Here is an 18,668-nt window from a genome sequence, read left to right on the forward strand (position 1 = left end):
GAGACCCCGCTGTGGGGGACTCAGCCACGTGGGGTGCCCCTGGCCTGGCCCTGCACCGCCCTGGAGCCCCCTGCCATCCGGGCACACGGGGAACCAGTGCCCCCTGGTGGCCCTCGGCTGGCTGTGACCTCCACCCCCCACTGCACAGGCCCCACGTCCAGCCCACAGGGCACCGCGGGGGTCAGGCCGCAGGGCGGCTCCTGTCAGGACAGCCCCAGGCAGGCCTTTGGAGACCTGGCAGGCAGGCCCAGGCAGGGTCCCCCTACCCCCGACCCCGCCGTCAGTCCCCGTGGCCCTCTGCCCACACGGGAGCCTTCCTGTGGGCTAAAGAGGGTGCGGGACAGGAAGGGCACGGGAGAGGGGCATGGCCACCCCTTGCTGGGCACAGCCTCGCTCGCTCATGCGAATGTCCCACGGCCGCCTGGTCCCCAGCCGCACTCTGTCCCCTCGTCCAGCCACTGGACAGACACTGGGACCGTCCTGCTCTGCGCCCAGGGCCAGGCCGGGCAGGGTGCACTCTGAGGGCCCCCCCTCCTGAGGAGTTAGGAGGAGGGGCCCCGAGCCCTCACACCCGGGCCTCGTTGGAGCTTCACGGATGTGGCGCTGCTCATGGGGCCCAGGTCAGGCTGGACAGGACTGGGCCTGGGCGGGGGGGCCCGGACCTGCCACAGACCTTCCGGGGGCCTGGGGTGCTGCCCGGCCTGGGTGCCCAGCCGGCACACACTCCCCCACCCCCCGGAGCCTGGCTGGACCTCTGGCCGGCTTGCTGGCGCCCCCTGCAGGCCTCCCAGCTCAAGGAAGCCAGTGGCCGGGCTCAGAATTTGGGGGTGGGCCATGTGGGTGGGTAGAGCTGGGGCCAGGGACTGGGGGCCGTGAGGAGCCAGGGCCAATTTGCACGCTCGTCCCCAACATAGCCTCTTCCAGCCCAGCTGCCCCTCACTGCCCGCTCCCGAGTGGCCGGCGGCCTGCTGGGCCCGCCCTCCGGGACGCCCTGCACAGGGACGTGGGGACATACGCCCGAGCTTTCGGGGCACCCCGGCACCCCCACCCCGCAGAGGTGGCAGCCCTGGCACGGAGGGCCTGGCTGAGGGGCAGCGGGAGGGGCAGCGGGCACTCGGCCCCAGAGGGACCCGCTCCGAGGGTGGCGATGGCAGCGAGGCCCACACGGGGTGCCCCCGGGCGGAGGCCTCGGGGCCCGGCTCCGGGAGCCGACGGGCATGGCGGCCTCACGGCGGCCACCGGCATGGTGGCTCCGTCAGCGCCTGCCGCTGAGACAAACATCACAGCCGCGGGCCCTGTCCCTCCGTCCTGCGGCCGGTGGCGGTCAGGCCCGTTTTCGGGGAGGGCCGCTCGCTGGCCGCGGCCTGTCACCGTCCTCACAGCCAGAGCGGGGCCCCGAGCCCATCACGCCCACCCTCGGCCTCATCTCACCCACTCCCTGCCCCTCCCCCTCCCAGCATCGGGCCAGGCCCCCACACACGGATTGGGGGCCCAGAAACGCAGTCACGGCTGACGGAGTCCTGGCCCAGGTCCCCGAGTTCTTGCCCCCAGGGGACCGGGAAGGGCCTCCTGCGACAGCGCGGCTCCCGCTCGGCTCCCGCGTCCCGTCCCGGAGGCCGCGACGCCAGGCGTCGAGGCGCAGGAAGCGCCGGGGGCGGGAGGCCAGGCCTGATTGCCGGCTCCGGTCGTGTTTACCTGGGAGGCTGCGCCAGCCCCCGCCGCCTCGCCCGGGCCAGCGGCTCCAGGATAAACACCATCGCGCACAAGGCCCCTTTGTCCGTGCGGCTCCCGCCCGGACGCTGCCCCCCAGCCTGCCACCAGCCACCCCGCGTGGCCTTCTCCGGGCCGAGGCCTGGCCGGCTCAGAGGCCCCGGGACAGGGCCCCGGGCAGTTCCCTGGCTCTGCAGCAGGAGGGGCGGCCGGAGGCCACACGCCCCCTGCCCTCGGCCAGGGGCGGGGCTCCTGCAGCTCTGAGAGGGCATCTGTGAGCCCCCCAGCCCCTCACCACCCCTCTCCCCACCACAGTCACTGTCTCTGCGCCCTGGTTCCCTCGTTGGTGAGGGGGCCTGGAGGCTCTGAAGGCCCCTCAGCGTCTCAGCTCCATCACTGTCTAAGGGCGGGTGAGGTCTGGGTCCCTGTGCAGAGGAGGGGCAGGTGAGTTTGGGGTCCCTGTGCAGAGGGGGTGGGTGAGGTCTGGGGTCCCTGTGCAGAGGGGGTGGGTGAGGTCTGGGGTCCCTGTGCAGAGGAGGGGTGGGTGAGGTTTGGGGTCCCTGTGCAGAGGGGGTGGGTGAGGTTTGGGGTCCCTGTGCAGAAGACGGGCGGTGAGATTTGGGGTCCCTGTGCAGAAGACGGGCGGTGAGATTTGGGGTCCCTGTGCAGAGGAGGGGTGGGTGAGATTTGGGGTCCCTGTGCAGAGGAGGGGGTGGGTTGGGGGGTACTTATCCAGGGGCTTATGGGAGGGGTGCCAGGGGTGTGGTGGGGCTGGAAACAGGGCCCAGAGCCCAGCTTTGAGTAGCAGGACTTTCGGGGGGGTCCTGGCCTGGCTTGGAGGGCCCCACGCCCACGCTCACCCCCTGCGGCCATCACCCTGGGGTTCAGTCAGGTTGAAGACACACAAGCCCTGACCTCACACCTGCTCTTGGGGTGCCTTCCAGGGTCTGAGTCCTCTCACACCAGCCCCTCAGCACAGAACGGGACAGCAGCCCGGCAGCTGGCCCGGAGGGGGCGCTCTGCATGGGAGGAGCACGTGCTTGGGGCACCCCCCCGGGGCGGCCACAGCGGTGGGTCTGGGGGTGTCAGGGAAGCCTCCTGAGAAGCGGCTGTCAGAGGAGACCTGGGCTGGGAGCACTGGGCCGGGCCTTGGCCACAGGAGGGACGTGTGTGGCTGTTCACACAAGGACCTCCAGCCCTGGCTCAGTGGGTAGAGTGCTGGCCTGTGGACCGAAGAGTCTTGGGTTCAGTTCTGGTCAGGGCACAGGCCTGGGCAGCAGGCCTGATCCCTAGATCCCCAATGGGGGGCGTGCAGGAGGTAGCCGATCCGTGATTCATCATTGGTGTTTCCATCTTCCCCTCTCCCTTCCTCTCTGACATAAATAAAAAACAAAACACAAAGGCACTTCCTGTGCCTACCGTGGAGCAGGAGAGCCCAGAGGGGCCTGGAGCTGTGCGGGGACGAGGAGAGGGCAGGCTGAGCGCAGGGGCCATGGGGAGCAGGGGCAGGGTGGCCTGGGTCCCTGCCCCGGCCTGGCCTCTTGTCCCTGTACCAGACACTCTCCCCATGCCCTCCACCTGCGGGGTCCTGACGGCCTTGGCCAGCCAGAGCCCCAAGTGCAGGCCCCCAGCCAGGATGGCACCTCCAGGCCCTGACCCTGCACCTTGGCCCACAGCTGGCAGCGCCCCCTGGTGGCAGCCAGGCACACCGCCGCTGCCCACGCTAGGCCAGTCACAGTCAGGCGCTGGGGCTCACAGCGGGTCTGACCAGGCTCTTCTTGGTCGGGTCTGTGCAGGGACCCCGTCCACGCTGACGCGGGAGGACACCACCTCCTCGCCGGCTCCCCCGGGCCTGAGTGTGGGCACCGCCCTGCACTGGGCGTTCCTGGAACCAGCAGGTCTGGCCCAGCAGCGCCCATTCCCCTGCAAGCGGTCACAGACCTGGGCCTGCGTGCCCATTGGTCAGCACTCAGGAGCCCGTGCCTCCAGCTGGCTCTGGGCCCAGGCGTGAGGACGTGGCTTCCGGGCACAGGGCCACGTCTCAGTCCGTGACGAGTGTCCAGCCAGCTGTGCCATCCGTGTCCAGGGACCGGGCGGTGATGCCCTGCGGGCCGAGCCTCTGCCCTGGCTGCCTCCCTCTGCCAGGGCCTCTCCTGCCTGCAGTGCACCCTCCAGCCCCGGCCCCTCACCCGGCCAGGGAGGGGCCCAGGGTCAGCGAACTGACAGGCTCCCTGGAGCAGGCCTGGGAGGCAGCCACGGCCCTGGAACCAGGTGTCCAGACATTCCTACGCCCTGAGCCATGGCCAGGAGCGGGAGCTCTGCTCCAGCTGGGGTGCCCGGAGACCTCACCTCAGCTGCTGGAGCGACCCGAGCCCCAGCGGGCAGGCCTGGCTGGGCAGGCGGGGGCCCAGCGGAGAGGTCAGGGGCGCAGACCGCTTCCTCGGGGCGTTCCCCTTGTGGGCCCACGGGGCTGGGCGAGGCCACGGAGCAGCCAGGACGCTGTGGTGCTCCTGTCCATCAGCCAGATGCCACCCTCAGCCCCTCGGTGAGGGCTCCTTCCCAGGGCCCAGCGACACAGGCCACCACCCTCTTGCCCGTTTGTTTTTACATTAAAATTGCAGTGGCCCCAGCCAGTGTGGCTCAGTGGATAGAGCATCAGCCTGCAGACTGAAGGGTCCCAGATTCAATTCTGGTTAGGGCACATGACTGGGTTGCAGGCTTGATCCCCAGTAGGGGGCGTGCAGGAGATAGCTGATCCATGATTCTCTCACATCATTAATGTTTCTCTCTCTCTCTCTCCCCCTTCCTCTCTGAAAAAATAAAATAAAATAAAAAAATCACAAATAAATGAAACAAAATAACATAAGCTTCGGTCCCCTGGACTTGGGTCTGTGGTTGGGAAGCAGACCCAGCAGACGGCGTGCCCGCCTGGCAGCCCTGCGGTGCGGGCAGAGGCCGGAAGCACAGTGGGCCATGGAGGGTCTGGCCAAAGCTGGGAGCTTTGCTTTAATCAAGACAGAGCAACTTCAGTGCAAAACTCACATTTTATTTAGTCTCGTTTCTGAAGTGATCAGCTTAAACACGAGCTGAGGTGAGGAGAGGAGAGAACATGAAGCCTAACAGACAGACAGACAGACAGGAGGAGGGTGGGCGTGCGGGCGGTCCGGTCAGATCTTCTCCATCTTGGAGATGAGGTCGTCGCAGATCCTCGTCAGCTCGTCGTTCTCTTTCGTCTGAAAGAGGAGCGTCCCCCCGTCTCCCAGTGCTCGGGTGGCAGCAGGCCCGGGGGCACCCGGCTGGCACGGAGGCATCGGGAGGAGGGTCGTGGCCCGGCTGGGGAGCCCGCCGGCCACGGGCCACGCGTGACAGGGCAGGTCCACCCATGGGCGGCTCCCCCCCTCCCAGCCTCAGGCCGCACCCACCTTCTGCTCCACCGCCTTCTCCAGCGACTGCACCCGCATCTGCTCCTTCCGCAGGCTCGCCTGGAAGGCCAGCGCCTCCGCCTGGGCCTTGCTCCGCACCTGGGCGATCTCCTCACTGGCCCTGCACAGGGGAGCGCTCAGCTCCCATTCCTCCTCCTCTTCCCCCCCTCCCCCCCCACTGCCCGAGGCGCCCGCTCACAGCCGGAGCTTCTCCTCCGCCTGGGCCTTCAGCGCCTGGTACCGCTGGCCTTCCTTCTGGACCCTGGCGATGTAGTCCTCCACACACTTCTTCAGCGACTCTTCGTTCTTTAAGGGGGAGGGGCGTTACCGGCCGCTCGCTGCTCTGGGTCAGTGTGCGAGGCCCAGCCAGCAGCTCGGACGAGGAAGGCCGTGGACGCAGCACTTGCTGCTTCTCTTTTGGAAAAGGCCCTCCCTGCCCAGCTCAGGTCTCCCCACCCTGGACACCAGCTGACCCGGCCCCAATGGCGTCAGTGCCTCCTGGCCCCCGAGCTCCCTCCCCGCAGCCCTGACTCCGCACATGCCCAGCTGGGGGCGCTGAGCGGGCAGCGCGGGCTCCCGGTGCCCACGGGTGAGGCCGGCCGCCCAGCCCAGCGCAGAGCAAGGCTTCGCCAGGTGCCGCGTTCCAGGGACCAGGACTCGGTGGGGAGGGCGGCTCCCGCCGAGGGGCTGGGACTGGGCATGACAAGGCGCCACAGGGCAGAGCCCCTACCGTCCGGTAGCCCTCGAGCGCCTCCTTCTGCTTCTCAAACCGCTTGAAGAGGTCGGAGAAGGACTTCTCCATGGAGCTCAGGTCTGTGCTCAGCTGGTCTTTCTCTTTCTGAACCTTCTGCATCTCGGCTTTGGCGAGGTCCTGCTGTTTCCGAGCCTCCTCTTGGAAGGGACAGGCACACAGGGGAGGGGCAGCGTCAGCCGCAACACCCAGGTCCCGCCAGAGGAAGGTGGCCAGGCCCTCCTGCCTGCTCTCCCAGACCTCAGCACTTCCCAACACCAGGCCCCGGCACCCCCGGGGCGGACGGGGACCCAGGGCCCGAATGCAGAGCCCACGGTGACCCGTCCCCACAGCTGGCGGCCTCTGGAGCCCGAGTCCCTGGCCCGGGGAGAGGCAGGGCGCTCCCCCCAGTCCAGCTGGACACACCCAGAGGTGATGCCCAGAGGGTGAGGCTGCTCTGGGTTCTGGCCATTTGGGAACTGAGCACCAGCCCACAGCCTGACCCCAGCTGCTCCCGCACTGGCCTGGGCTGCTCTATGCTGGGGCTGTGGCTCCGAGGCAGGAGCTGCTGTAGGAGAGGGGCTCGGGCCGCACTTACCCATCGCCTGGTACATGAAGCTCTCGTACCCGTCCATGACCTTCCTGTGGGAGGAGATGTGTGAGCGCCGTGGCGGCCAACCCCCTCGCCAGCCCCGCAGGCCCCACCCCATCCCCAGGCACCCCCCCCCCCCGCCACCCCGGAGGCCTCACCCCATCCCAGGCACGCCCCCCCCCCCCCCCGCCACCCTGCAGGCCTCACCCCATCCCAGGCACCCCCCCCCCCCCCGCCACCCCGGAGGCCTCACCCCATCCCCAGGCACCCCCCCCCCCCCCCCGCCACCCCGGAGGCCTCACCCCATCCCAGGCACGCCCCCCCCCACCCTGCAGGCCTCACCCCATCCCCAGGTTTTTCTGGTGCAGCTCCTCACACTGGCTCCGCAGCTGCAGGACCTCCTTCCGTGCTGCCTCCACCTACACAGAAGAAGCATGAGCATCGGTCGGCCAGCAGGTGCCCGCATCTGGGGTGTGAGCCCATCAAGCTCCCCTCTGTGGGGGGGCCCACGCCTGTGTGTGGGGTGTGGGCGACAGGCCAGGCTGGGAAGCAGCTTGGGAGGGGAGAGGGTGGTGGCAGAGACCACCACACCGGAGGCAGCTCACGGCAGGGCAGGGGCCGTGGGTAATGAGGCCAGGGCAGGGCACAGCCGGCTGAGTAAGTGGACACCTGGGGTCCCACCCCACAGCACCCCCTCCCCAGGCCCCGCTCTCACCGCCGCATCCAGGTCCCTCTGGCTGTACTGCAGCATGTCCACGAGGGGGCCCTCGGGCCTCAGCACGTCCAGAGGTGGGGTCACCTGCGGGGCGACAGAGACCAGCTGGGCCCCAGCTCCTCTCCCATCCAGCCCCGTCCTGTGGTCAGGGAGGACAGGTCCTGGGGGGCAGGAGGCTCCAGGACTGCAGTGACCAGAGACAAACAGGAGCCCCCCACCCGCTGACCCTTCAGATCCCCGACCATAAAGCCCGTCCCTGCAGGACAAGGGGAGCAGCACTCACAGCCAGGCCCGGCCCCGCCGGGAAGTCCAGGTCCACCAGCGGGCCCTCGGGCGGGCCCCCGCAGGGAGGGGCCTCGGCAGCCGGCGCACTGAAAGCAGAGGCACACGCGGGTCAGACCTCCCGCGGTGCCTTCCAAACGCACTATTGGGGCACCCCCTCCTGCAGCCGAGGGCACAGCTCAGCCTGGTGCTCCCCGAGCCTGGAGGTCTCGGAGCCCCTTCCCCGAGGCCGGCCCACCTGCTGGTCGTGAGGGCCGCGGGGACGGTGAGGGCGGCGGGCGCGGGCCTCTCGGGGCTGTCCTTCAGGAGCGGGTCGAACTTGAGATACAGGGACTGCTTCCTCAGGGCTGACTCCTTAAACTGAAGGGGGGGGCGTCAGCTGGGTCCCCTCATCCTGACCGACAGCAGCCCCCAGGTGAGGCTACTGCACCGCCTCCCAGGGGCTGAGCCCCCGGGTGCTCTCGAGGGGCTCCGGGGACCGGGATGGGACTGTGCGGGCCCCGGGACGTGGCTAAGGAAAGCAGCTGCAGGAGAGGCCCAGGCAGCCCGATGCTCAGCCGGAAGCATGGCCCGGGCTGCCCAGTGTGACAGCCGCGCTAGGAAAGTCCCCCTGAGCCAGCCCCTCGGGGAGGCAGGTGCGAGCTCACCTGGGATGTCCCAAACTGCTCCAGGTAGTCCACGTCGACCCCCATGCCTAGAACTGAGGGAGCAGACAGTGTGGCCACTGCCGGCGCCCACACACGGCGGACTGCAGGTGCCCAGAGCCCCATCACACTGCCCGCACCCGCTGTGCCTCCCCTCCCCCCACCAGGTTGTTCTGAGGGCCGCGCCCGCCACCACTGGGTGCTGGGAGGCACCCCAGGGGACAACCAAAGGTCCCGGGGCTAAACGAGAACCACTGTTGACACCACCCAAGTGAGCCCGAGTCTCTGATGACGGCCCTAATCCTCCCCCACGCCCGGCCCTGGGAGGAGCCGGTGCGGACCCCGTGGGCAGGTTGGTGGAGCGGGAACTTCCACCCGTACGCGCACCCCGTGCGCACGCTCATGCAGCCGAAGGAACCGCACAGAAGCCACCCCCTGGGGAGCGAACAGCGGGCTGCTCTGTCCACACGCCGGCCATCCACGGTGACAACACGCCCCGCGAGGAGCCGGACTCAGACCCACCCACGTGGCTGTCCCTGGGAGCAGCAGCCTGCGCGGCGCCTCCCTGGTCCTGGCGACCTGCAGAGGGGCCTAGGAGCCAGAAGGGCACCCTGGCCGGAGCCTCGTGTCTTTTAAAGCAACTCAGCCCGTGGGGTCTCGGTGCCAGCCGTTTCTCCAGTGACCGAGGCCAGGGGTCGGGCACTGTGACTGACAGGCCACACGCACCCTGTGCTGTGCCCTCCGCGAGGGCCTTCCTAAAGGAACCTCCGGGACGCCCCTCTGATAACCGGCTTCCGCCTGAGGCCGCGCTCAGTCAGAGCCCAGCTGCCTGCAGACGCCACCGACACACCCGCTCACAGGGGCGAGCTGCCAGCAGAGGGAGGATCAGGGACCACGCACCCTCTGCTGCGTCCTGGAAGTGCTCCTCCCTCAGGTCCCAGGCAGGCTCGGGCCCCTGCAGAGTGGGGGGCGCTGGGTCAGCGGCAGGGACTGGGGGCTCCGAGCTCGGACGGCCGGGGGCAGCTGCTGGCTCCAGAGTGGCGGTTCCCTCCTGAGCGGAAGAGAGGTCACCGTTGGCTCCATTGGAGCGTCTCGAGAAGTCGAGGTCCCGGTGGGGCCTCGGCCTCACGGTCTCATCGAGAAGAGGGTGTGGGGTTGGTGGGCAGCGCTGTGTCCCACGGGTCACCACTGGCCTCCCTCTGGCTCCTGGGACATGGGAACACCGGGACTGCGGGAAGATGTGCCGGGCTCGGGCACGCTCCGTACCTCGCCCACCGGTCCCTCCGTCCCCGCTGTGGTCTGCGTCACAGGTGTGCCGTCTGCGGAGGCTGGAGGCATCTGCCTGAAGAGACGGGGTCACCAGGGCCCGCACCCCTCACCCCGGTCCTGCTCTGTGCACCCTCCTCACCCAGAAAGCCAGGTCCAGGGCTCAGACGGCGCTCGGCGATGCCCGCCGCCCGCCCTCCCGTGAGGACCTGGAAGCAGGGGGAGCCCTGAGGGCTTAACTCCGCGGCAGGCGCCGAGTCCCTGCGTCCTCTTCACCAGGAAACCGGCCGAGAGGCGGGGGCAGGAGGGGCCTCGCTGGGAGGGACCAGGACTGGGCAGTGGGGTGGTCAGGGCTCTGGTGCAAGCGGGAGCACTGGGCCCGGCTAAGCTTCTCTATGACCCGGCACCGGGCGGCCACTAAGCAGCTGCCCCCGAGCAGCCCGCAGCGTGGGGACCCGCAGGCACAGCGACAGCCCTGGGCGCGTGGGGCTGTACCTTCTCTAGCGTCTGTCCACGGAGGGGAGCTCACACGCCTGGCCCGCCCTGCCAGCTACCTCACACCTGCCAAACAAGTGCACGCTGGTCCCGGGTCCTCCGCGAATCACGGAGCAGCCACCGCCTTCCTCTTACCTGCGGGGCGGGGAGTCCCCTGCGGCCCCAGACCCTGCCGGCCTGCCCGGGGGGCGTGCCGGGGCACAGGGCTCTCCACGGCCTCCGAAGGGGTTGAAGGCTGGGTCGTCCGGGCTGTGAGACCCCCGGGGAGGGGGAGGGGGAGCGGGCCCCTCGCCCGCCGCCTCAGGGGGCGCCTCCTGCCTCGCCGCCGGTCTCCCCCCAAGTCTCCTCGGTGGGCGGGGCCTCTTGCTGGTGGCCCCGGCAGAAAAGTCGAACTCCAGCCTCACGGGCCCCTTGCCCGAAGAGCCGGCAGCTTGGCCACTGGTGTCCTCCTCCCGGGGACGTGGGGCCGGCGCCCCTCCAGCCTCCAGGGGGCCGGCCGGGGCCGTGCTCTCTGGACCGGCAGCGTCCTCAGGGCTGGCCGGGGCCCCAGGCAGGTCTGTGGCGGGGTCTTCTCCGAGGGCCGCTTGGGGGTGAGCAGCAGGGGGTCCGTCTGGGCGCCCTCCTGAGGGTCCGTCCGGGGCTGGGGCCCCGGGAGGCTCCTCCGGAGCTCCAGGGGGGGGTGCAGTGGTTTTCCCCAGGGAGTGAGAGCCACTGTCGTCCTGCACGTCTCGCCTGGGGCCGCCGGCCGCTCCCTGTGGAGACGAGGACTGGTCTTCAGGACTCGCGGGCGCCTGGGGACAGCCGGGGGGACCCGGGCGGGCCTGGGGTGCGGAGGCAGGCTGGCGGCGATGCCCGTCCTCAGAGGCTGGTCTCGTGTCCTCCGGAGGGGGGTGGGCGGCAGCCACTGCAGGTCTCTGTAGAGTTTCATCGGTGGGTTTGGTGTCTACTTCCTTGGTGAACTGTTGGCTTTTTAGAACAGACTCAGTCAACACAACTGAACTCGCTGGCTTTTTACGTAGGTTTATTTATTTTTTTAATTTTAATTTTTTTTTTTAAAGGCATGAAACAGCTCTGGCCACCGACAAAGGCATCAAGCTAGGATGAACTAAGGACTGTACATCTGCTTTGCCCCTGATTGATATAAGAGCAACACCACCAATCAGGTGTCTCCTTGCCCATTGCCAGGGGGTTTTAAGTAGGTTTTTGTCTATACTGAAAATGTCAGCTAACGACAGAAAAAAACACCTTCCGTGAACCCTGTCCTCAGGCTGGCCTCCCACAGCACGTGCCCCATAGGCCACTCGGTGCCGGGAGCAGCATCTGACAGCCACTCCCTTCCTTCTTGGTGTTGCTATAGGAGAACAGTCTCTGAGTTTCTCTGACCTTTCAGTTAAATTTCAAAAAGAAAATACAAAGTGACTTTGAAAAAGTAGAAAGGAAACCTAGGGAGAGAAACAGATATAGGTTCCAGAAGCTTCCACAGGGAACGGGAACAGGGCCCGAGGATGCTTTGTGCAAGGTAGGCGAAGGTCTAGTGGGGACACTTTACTCAAATGCCTTTCTCTGTACCTCTGAAACTGCTTAAGAGAAAAAGCAAGTTCTAAACAGCGAAGGTCAGCAAAAGCCAGAATAACGTGCCTGAGGCCCCCCCACTCTGGAGCCCGAAGTCCGTGGCGGCCCAGGGGGGTCAGTTCAACCAAATCCGGGAGCAGGGCCCCCAGCGGGGTCCTCCTGCTCAGACAGAGGCTCCGCCGACCACCAGCCACGCCAAACACCGAAGCCTGGGAGGCTGGGTGGGCGCCTCCTGGTGAAAGGCGGGGGTTAAGCCCCGATTCCGGCGGTGATCCAATGGGATCCAAGCTCAGCGCAGACCGGAGAGCCACACGCTGCCCGGCCACGCCCACCCGACGGCACAGAGCGCACTTACTCCTCCCTGTGGGTCCCGCCTCGAGGGGAGCGCTCTACTCCGATGGCGTCATCCAGGGCACAGCAGGCCTCGAGGTTGCTGCTCATGCTGGGGGTCAGGATCCTGTGTGTGTGCGGGTCCCGCAGAGGCGTCTGGAAGGTCACCTGTGGGGGAGGGAGCCCCACCACGCCAGGCTGCTCACCCTGGGCTCCGAAGTCCCGGAAAGCTGGCCCAGTGACCGGGGCGGGCAGGGGGCGCGGCACCCACCTTCAGAGCCCTGGCCGAGCTCCTGGGCGGCACATTCTCCTTCTGTGAGGGCCGGAGCACGGGCGATCTTCCGCTGAGGTCGGGTGGTGCAAACAGGAAGTCGCAGCTGTCTGCGCGCTGGTCTGTGGTGACATTCTCGTCACTGGGGATCAGCAGACTCATCCTGGAGAGGCAGGAGTGATGTCACCCAGGGTTCCCCCCTGCCCGTGGCCGGGCCTGGCCCTGCAGGGAGGGCGGTACCGTCCCATGTCCACGGGGCTGGCAGCTACCGCTAGAAGGGCCTTCAGCAACAGGGAGAGCCAGGTTCTGCCCGGACTCTGCGGTAGAAGTCAGGAGACACGGAGGGCTAGCCTGGGAGGAAATGGGGGCAGAGCCCCGGGCCCCACAGGAAACAGCAGGGAGGCGGGGCTGCCAGGCCTTCCCAAGCTGAGCTTTCCGCCACTCCTCCCTCCCTCAGCCGCTGCGAAGGTCCCCAAGGAGACAACAGAGGAGCAGCGCTGGGCGGGGTGGCTGCAGGCAAGGCCAGGGCGGCCGGAAGAAGGGGGTGCGGGCGGGCCGGCGGGCCCCGCTCAGGGAAGCAGGGAAGATAAACCAGGGGGACTTGGGTGTCTGGCCTGGCAGCTGGGTGACACAGGGCAGTCCCTTCCCGGCCTGGGGAGGGCGGCACAGCGAACGGCCGCTGTGAGGCTCAGGCTCAGGCTCCGCGGCCCACGGACCCAGGTGTGGCCGCGGGTGCGGGTGGGGCCGGTGGGGGTGGGGGGCGCTCCCGGCCGAGGGCGGCGGGGCGTTGGCAGGGGGGTGGCGGGGACGCGCCCTCGCAGGTAGCAGCGAGGGGTGGGGATGGATGGAGGCTGGACGAGGTCCCGGGGAGCCAGGGGGCTGTCGGACGGACGAACGGCCCGGGGGGACCACCGAAGAGCCGGGGAGGCAGGGAAGCCCGGAGGCGGCGGCGGCTCCGGGGGGAGGGGCCTTGCGGGCAGCGGCCCGGGAGGAGGAACCGCGGGAGGGCGGCTCGCGTTAGGGGTGGACTCGGCCGGCGCCCCACTGCCGCCGGAGGGGCCGAGGCTGGAGCGGAGCCCGCCCCGCCGCCAGCAGCCGCCTTACCTGCCGGCCGCCGCGCAGAGCCGAGGACGGAACGGGAGGCGAACGGGAGGCGCCGGTCCCAGACTCGGTCCGCCCGCCGCCGATTCAAATACCGACGGTTGGTGCGTGCGGCCAATCAGCGCGCGGTCGGGGGAGGGCGCCGGAGCGCCAGCGGCCAATAGGAGGGCGCACCGCCCAGCCACGCCCTCAGCGCGCTGCGGGTGTGCTTCCGGGGCGAGGGGCACGCTGGGCGGGCGGGTGCCGGAAGTCCTTGGAAGCTGAGCATGGGAGGGAGAAGGGCCGCTCGTGGACTGGCGGTGGCTGTGGGACCCTCCGCCCACCCGGGATCGCGGGCTCTGCTGCGGGCGCCGAAAGGCTAGGGCCTGAGGACTGCCCGCCGGGTCTCCGTTTCTCCAGCGGTAAAATGGGCCAGGTGCAGCACCGCCTTCAGGCGTGGCTTGAGGAGTCGAACCCTCGCGAGAACTGGGGGCAGTTCACGGCTCCCGGCTGAGGGCGGGGCTTCGCGGTGACTCCATCTCCCAGAGTGCCTCGCGCCCGCCCGTGGTGGGACTGCATCTCCCAGAGCACCCCGCGCCGCTCGGCTCCTACGGGGCCGGGACGCTCGGGCCTGCTCCGCGCCGAGGGGGCGGCTTCGCCACGGATCTAGGCGGCGGCGGCGGTGGCGTGATGGACAGCCCGGAGGTCACCTTCACGCTGGCCTATCTGGTGTTGGCCGTGTGCTTCGTGTTCACACCCACCGAGTTCCACTCGGCCGGGCTCACGGTGCAGAACCTGCTGTCGGGCTGGCTGGGCAGCGAGGACGCCGCCTTCGTGCGCTACCATCAGCGCCGCACGGCCGCCACGCTGCTGTGCCACTCGCTGCTGCCGCTGGGTGAGGCCCGCTCCCCTCCCCTCCCAAGCTCCGGGGTCCCCGGGTGGCCGGGCCGCAGGGACACCTCCCTCCGAGGGGAGGGTTCTGGGATCTCCCGTTGCCCCGAGCGCCCGAGGCGGTGGACCAACCGCCCGTGTGCTCCACGCTGGCGGCATCTGGGCGGTTGCAGGTGGCAGCAGGCGGGCCCCGAGCCCTGGGGAGGGGTGCTTGGCTCCGCTGGGGTGGATGGAGAACGGTCCTGTGGACGGCAGTTCCGGGGAGAGGAGCCCAAGTTAACGGATTCCAACGGAGGAACGCGGTGGCCTTGGCCCAGGCCTGGGAAAGTGGGTGTGGGAAGGGCAGGCGGAGATGGGTGACATCATGCGGGGGCGGGGGGAGGGGGGATGTCACAGGTGCAGACTGGAAGGCATGTGGGTGGCCAGGACCTTCAGGGGCTGTCCTATCTGGTCTCTGGGAGCGAGTCTGTCCGCGGATGGGTGGGGTCTGGCTGAAGAGTGGGGTAGAGGACCTCTGGACGGTAAGGGCTGGGACAGCAGCTGGCTGTGGCCACCACACCTGCAGGCTGTGGACACAGGGAGGGGTTTCAGCTCGCAGCAGCCGGAAGCAGCAGTCCTGGTGGGTGTGGGGAGCAGCCAGGAGGCTGGGCTGAGTCGGATGTGTAGCGGGGCTGTCTGTGGGAACCAGAACTTAGGGGGCAGTGATCCCAGCAGGCCACACCTGGGGGAGGTAGTGGAGCCCGTGGTTTTTCCATCTTTCAGTTACAGTTGACTTACAATCTTACATTAGTTCCAAGTGTACAACCTGTAACTTACGAAGGATTTGCCCCGTGAGTCCGGCACCCACCTGGCAGCGTGCCTCGTTAAACATTCGGGTTATATCCCCTGTGCTGTGGACTTCATACCCCAATCTCCTCACTTTTCACCCAGACCCTTCTCCCTCTTGGCAACTTTCAAAATGTTGGCGAAGCTTATCTTGTGGCCAGACACAGGGCTTTGTTTTTATTTTTTTCAATTATTTTTCAAAAGCTTTGAAACTTTATTGACGTGCTATCTATTGCAACACAACAGATTATGCTGAGATGTAGGGACTAGACCAACAGCCAACAGGTACTATTAATTTTGTAATCTCAAGCCACTGCACCCCTTCGCTGTCTACTCCATCCGTTTCACCATGCAGACTGGCCCCAGGCTGGCGTGCCTGTGCTGGGCACGGCTCCCATGTGGTGACGTGCCCCCGTCCTGGCTTCCTACCATATCTGGCACGAGAGGATCCAGCGAGGGCGGGTCATGCTCCGATCTGCTCCTCAGGAGTCCGTAGGCCCAGTGGGCAGCTCCATGTTGGGTGACAACAGATCCCTGTATTTATTTTTGCCTTTCTAGGTTTTGCTAGTTTTTTTCGTTACTCACACGTGTAAAACTAAAGTGTTAAGTTAAAAATGCTTTCCTCTTGCCTGTGGTATCACTGCTGTGGGCAAGGGCTGAGCTGGGCTAGCTGTGGAGGTGGGTAAGACCCCCCCCCCCCAGTCTGGGACACTGACCAGGGCAGAGGCCCAGGGCTGGAACGAGAGAAGTGGCCCCTTGGGAGGTGCAGAGACAGCACTGTGACCCTCAGTGGGCACCGCCAAGGGAGGATGCGGGCCTGGCAGGCCGACCTCTGCTGAGGCCACTCCATCCTCTGCAGGCTACTACGTGGGCATGTGCTTTGCAGCCTCGGAGAAGCGGCTCTACTTCCCGAGTCAGGCCCCAAAGGCCTGGCAGCTCTTCCTGCTCCTGGCAGTGAGCCTGCCCATCATCTCCTGGAGCCTGATCTACTATTGGTCCCGGGACCGGTGGGCCCGCCACCCGCTGGCCCGCACCCTGGCCCTCTATGCCCTCCCACAGTCGGGCTGGCAGGCTGTCGCCTCCTCTGTCGACACTGAGTTCCGGCGGATTGACAAGTTTGCCACCGGGGTCCCGGGAGCCCGTGTGATCGTGACAGACACGTGGGTGATGAAGGTGACCACGTACCGGGTGCACGTGGCCCAACAGCAGGACGTGCACCTGACCGTGACGGAGTCGCAGCAGCACGACCTCTCGCCAGACTCGAACCTGCCGGTGCAGCTCCTCACCATCCGCGTGGCCAGTGTCGTTCCTGCGGTGCAGGCCTTCGACATCCGGTAGGTGGCGGCGGCGGGCAGGGCCGGGTCCGCTGAGGCCTGTGCCCAGCTGGCACCGGGTCTGGTCTTTGGGTCCTGGGAGGCGATGGGTGGGAGGGCCCTCAGCGTGACCCTGGCCCCGTTCCCCTTGTGTCCCCACAGTACTCCGCACGTCCTCTGTCCATGCTGTCCTCTGAGCTGCCTTCTCCCCTTCTCGGGAGCACACTGGGATGTTGGGGTGGGGCAGGACCCCTGAAGCTTAGGCTGGAGCCGAGGTCCTCCCATGCTGTTGAGGCCGTGGCCAGCCTGCTGGGACCCTCCTTGGTCCTGAGCCTGCCAAGGGCCAGACTGTCTCGGTGCAATCCTCCCCGTGTCCTGGGGGGGCAGGCAGGCGCGCCGGGGTGTGGGCTCTGCTCAGGGCTGTCTTTGCTGCTCGTTTTCGTTGGCAGCTGGGCTGGGCCCAAGCCTCCCTGTTCTGTGTGGTTGTGAGCACCCTGGTCACCCTTGGTGCAGCCTGGGCCTCCCTGATGCCCGTCCCAGGGTTCTGGCCATACTGCCTGGGCTTAGGGTCCTGCCCTATGGAGGGGTCTGTCCAGTGGCCTCAGCCCAGCAGCCCCCTCTCCGTGCAGGCTCAACTCCACAGAGTACGGCGAGCTGTGCGAGAAGCTCCGGGCGCCCATCCGCAGCGCAGCCCACGTGGTCATCCGCCAGAGCCTGGGCGACCTGTTCCTGGAGACCTTCGCCTCCCTGGTGGAGGTTAACCCGGCATACTCGGTCCCTAGCAGCCAGGTGGGGCTGGGCCCCCATGGGCAGGTCCCTGGGGTGGGGGTGGGGAGCCCCACGGGGGTGTCGCCGGGCTCCTGTGACCCCCTTGCACCCCCTGCAGGAGCTGGAGGCTTGCATCGGCTGCATGCAGAGCCGTGCCAGTGTGAAGCTGGTGAAGACGTGCCAGGAGGCGGCCGAGGGCGAGTGCCAGCAGTGCTACTGCCGCCCCATGTGGTGTCTCACCTGCATGGGCAAGTGGTTTGCCAGTCGCCAGGACCCGCAGCGCCCCGACACCTGGCTGGCCAGCCGTGTGCCCTGCCCCACCTGCCGGGCGCGCTTCTGCATCCTGGACGTGTGCGCCGTGCGCTGAGCTGGCCAGGCCAGGGCGAGGGGCGGCCCTGGGCCGCTCTCCCAGCGCGGAGGACGAGGGCATGTTTAGAATTTCTCTGCTGAAGTTCGGGCAGGGCCGTGGGAGAGTCCAGGGGCTCTCTCCATTTCCCACTCCTGGGTGCAGGTGGGTACCCGTCAGAGAGCACGGTGTGGCCCTCCTGAGTCTCTGGGCCCCTGGGCTGTCTGGGAGACCTGGGTGTCCCGGACGCCCCTCACCTGGGCCACGTGCCTTACCTTCATGGAGCACACCTGCCCCTTTTACACACCAGACCCAGGTTCCTCCCAACGGGCTGTGCTTGGTCCTCCTGCCACCGGCCCCGTGGAGCTGCGCTAGGACCTGGGCAGAGCCTGGCAGTGGAGCGGAGACCTGGCTGCCACCCCAGATGAGGCACCCCTGGGGCTGCCCCTGGAGGCCCCGGGAAGGACCACTCCTGCCCACGGAGACCCTGGGCTTCCCATGAGGAGCTGGGCAACGACTGGCTGCTCCGTCACCTGTCCCTAGCTGCGTGCTCCTGGGCCACTCCTGGCCGGAGGGTCATTACCTGTGTGCCTTCCGCTGCCCCCAAGAGCCCAGGGAAGAGCCACGCCTTAGATTCCTGGCGGGAGGCATGGAGCTGAAGACCAGGCACCCCAGTGACATCCTACACCCACACAAGCTTGTCAGAAGCAGGCACAGGCCGGCCACGCCCCACAGCTCAGCAGGGGACGTGCCAGTGATGAGGGCACTGAGGTGTCTTACAGTTCCTGGCGGGGAGGCCGAAGGGCAGGGCCAGGACCCAGCTCTGGAGGCGTGGCTGCGGAGCCTCAGGCTTATACTGGTCATCTTAAGCAGGGTGATGGGCCCCGTTGGCCCACCTCACCCAGAGGACTGGGAGCAGTTTGTGGCCTCGGGGTGCTCAGCAGATGGAGGCTTTAGAGGAGGCAGCCTGGAACTCGGGATGCTGCCCAGGGAAGTGTTTACTACAAAAGACGTCTGTTGTAGCTACGTGATACAGTATTTAATAAAACATTAGCCTGAAGTAAATGTGCTTTAAGTGAAATATTTCCCCCCTGATATTCAAGCTTTGGGAGCAGTTGGAGAGAAGCCATCTTAAAAATAGGTTTGTTCAGAATCGGGAAGAAAAGGGAGGCAGCTGCTGTAAGAACCCTCCTCGGCAGGCCCCGTGGTCCTGGGCTAATGTTCCGGCTGAAGGGGCTGTGCCCGGCGTCCCGGCCCTGCAGGTCCAGGCCTCCATCCTGCGCCTTCCCGTGTCCTGTGGGGTGGCTCAGGCGGGCCAAGCGCCATGTTGCTGCTTTTACAGAGCGGTGGATACAAGCCATTGAGCACAGGCCCCTGGCCGGCTGCCCGCTGGTTAGAGCCGCGGCCGGTGGGGGT

The 18,668-nt window shown here is 67.3% G+C and overlaps 2 protein-coding genes across 2 annotated transcripts; one reads left to right on the plus strand and one right to left on the minus strand.

Annotated features, from left to right (window-relative positions):
• Positions 1-4,735: 4,735 nt before the first annotated feature.
• Positions 4,736-13,263, minus strand: TACC3 (transforming acidic coiled-coil containing protein 3). Its single transcript, XM_084878232.1, has 16 exons — positions 13,134-13,263; positions 12,030-12,192; positions 11,784-11,926; positions 9,992-10,822; positions 9,362-9,437; positions 8,996-9,146; positions 8,099-8,151; positions 7,690-7,811; positions 7,453-7,540; positions 7,170-7,253; positions 6,797-6,873; positions 6,461-6,504; positions 5,863-6,023; positions 5,332-5,438; positions 5,133-5,253; positions 4,736-4,943 (listed from the first exon to the last, which is right to left on the minus strand). Exons 2-16 carry the CDS (start codon positions 12,189-12,191, stop codon positions 4,878-4,880), a joined length of 2,286 nt encoding a protein of 761 aa, XP_084734358.1. The 5' UTR covers position 12,192; positions 13,134-13,263; the 3' UTR covers positions 4,736-4,877.
• A 102-nt stretch (positions 13,264-13,365) lies between these two features.
• On the plus strand, positions 13,366-18,317 carry TMEM129 (transmembrane protein 129, E3 ubiquitin ligase). The gene is made up of 4 exons (XM_084878612.1): positions 13,366-14,004; positions 15,685-16,159; positions 16,768-16,927; positions 17,025-18,317. The coding sequence occupies exons 1-4, from the start codon at positions 13,800-13,802 to the stop codon at positions 17,271-17,273; spliced, it is 1,089 nt and encodes a 362-aa protein (XP_084734738.1). The 5' UTR covers positions 13,366-13,799; the 3' UTR covers positions 17,274-18,317.
• Positions 18,318-18,668: the final 351 nt, after the last annotated feature.

The sequence above is a fragment of the Pipistrellus hanaki genome (assembly GCF_964339955.1).
Source record: "Pipistrellus hanaki genome assembly, chromosome: 1".
NCBI classification, from domain to species: Eukaryota; Metazoa; Chordata; class Mammalia; order Chiroptera; family Vespertilionidae; genus Pipistrellus; species Pipistrellus hanaki.

What these genes read in the sequence shown, in the direction of transcription:
- TACC3 (XM_084878232.1), bottom strand. Translation starts at nt 12,191, where the DNA reads ATGAGTCTGCTGATCCCCAGTGACGAGAATGTCACCACAGACCAGCGC. An exon ending in GGGGACTCCCCGCCCCGCAG is followed by an intron (nt 9,438 to 9,991) that starts GTAAGAGGAAGG and finishes CCGTCTCTTCAG; the next exon opens with GCAGATGCCTCCAGCCTCCG. An exon ending in CTTCATGTACCAGGCGATGG is followed by an intron (nt 6,024 to 6,460) that starts GTAAGTGCGGCC and finishes GTCCCTTCCAAG; the next exon opens with AGGAGGCTCGGAAACAGCAG.
- TMEM129 (XM_084878612.1), top strand. Translation starts at nt 13,800, where the DNA reads ATGGACAGCCCGGAGGTCACCTTCACGCTGGCCTATCTGGTGTTGGCC. An exon ending in CCACTCGCTGCTGCCGCTGG is followed by an intron (nt 14,005 to 15,684) that starts GTGAGGCCCGCT and finishes CATCCTCTGCAG; the next exon opens with GCTACTACGTGGGCATGTGC. An exon ending in GTGCAGGCCTTCGACATCCG is followed by an intron (nt 16,160 to 16,767) that starts GTAGGTGGCGGC and finishes CTCTCCGTGCAG; the next exon opens with GCTCAACTCCACAGAGTACG.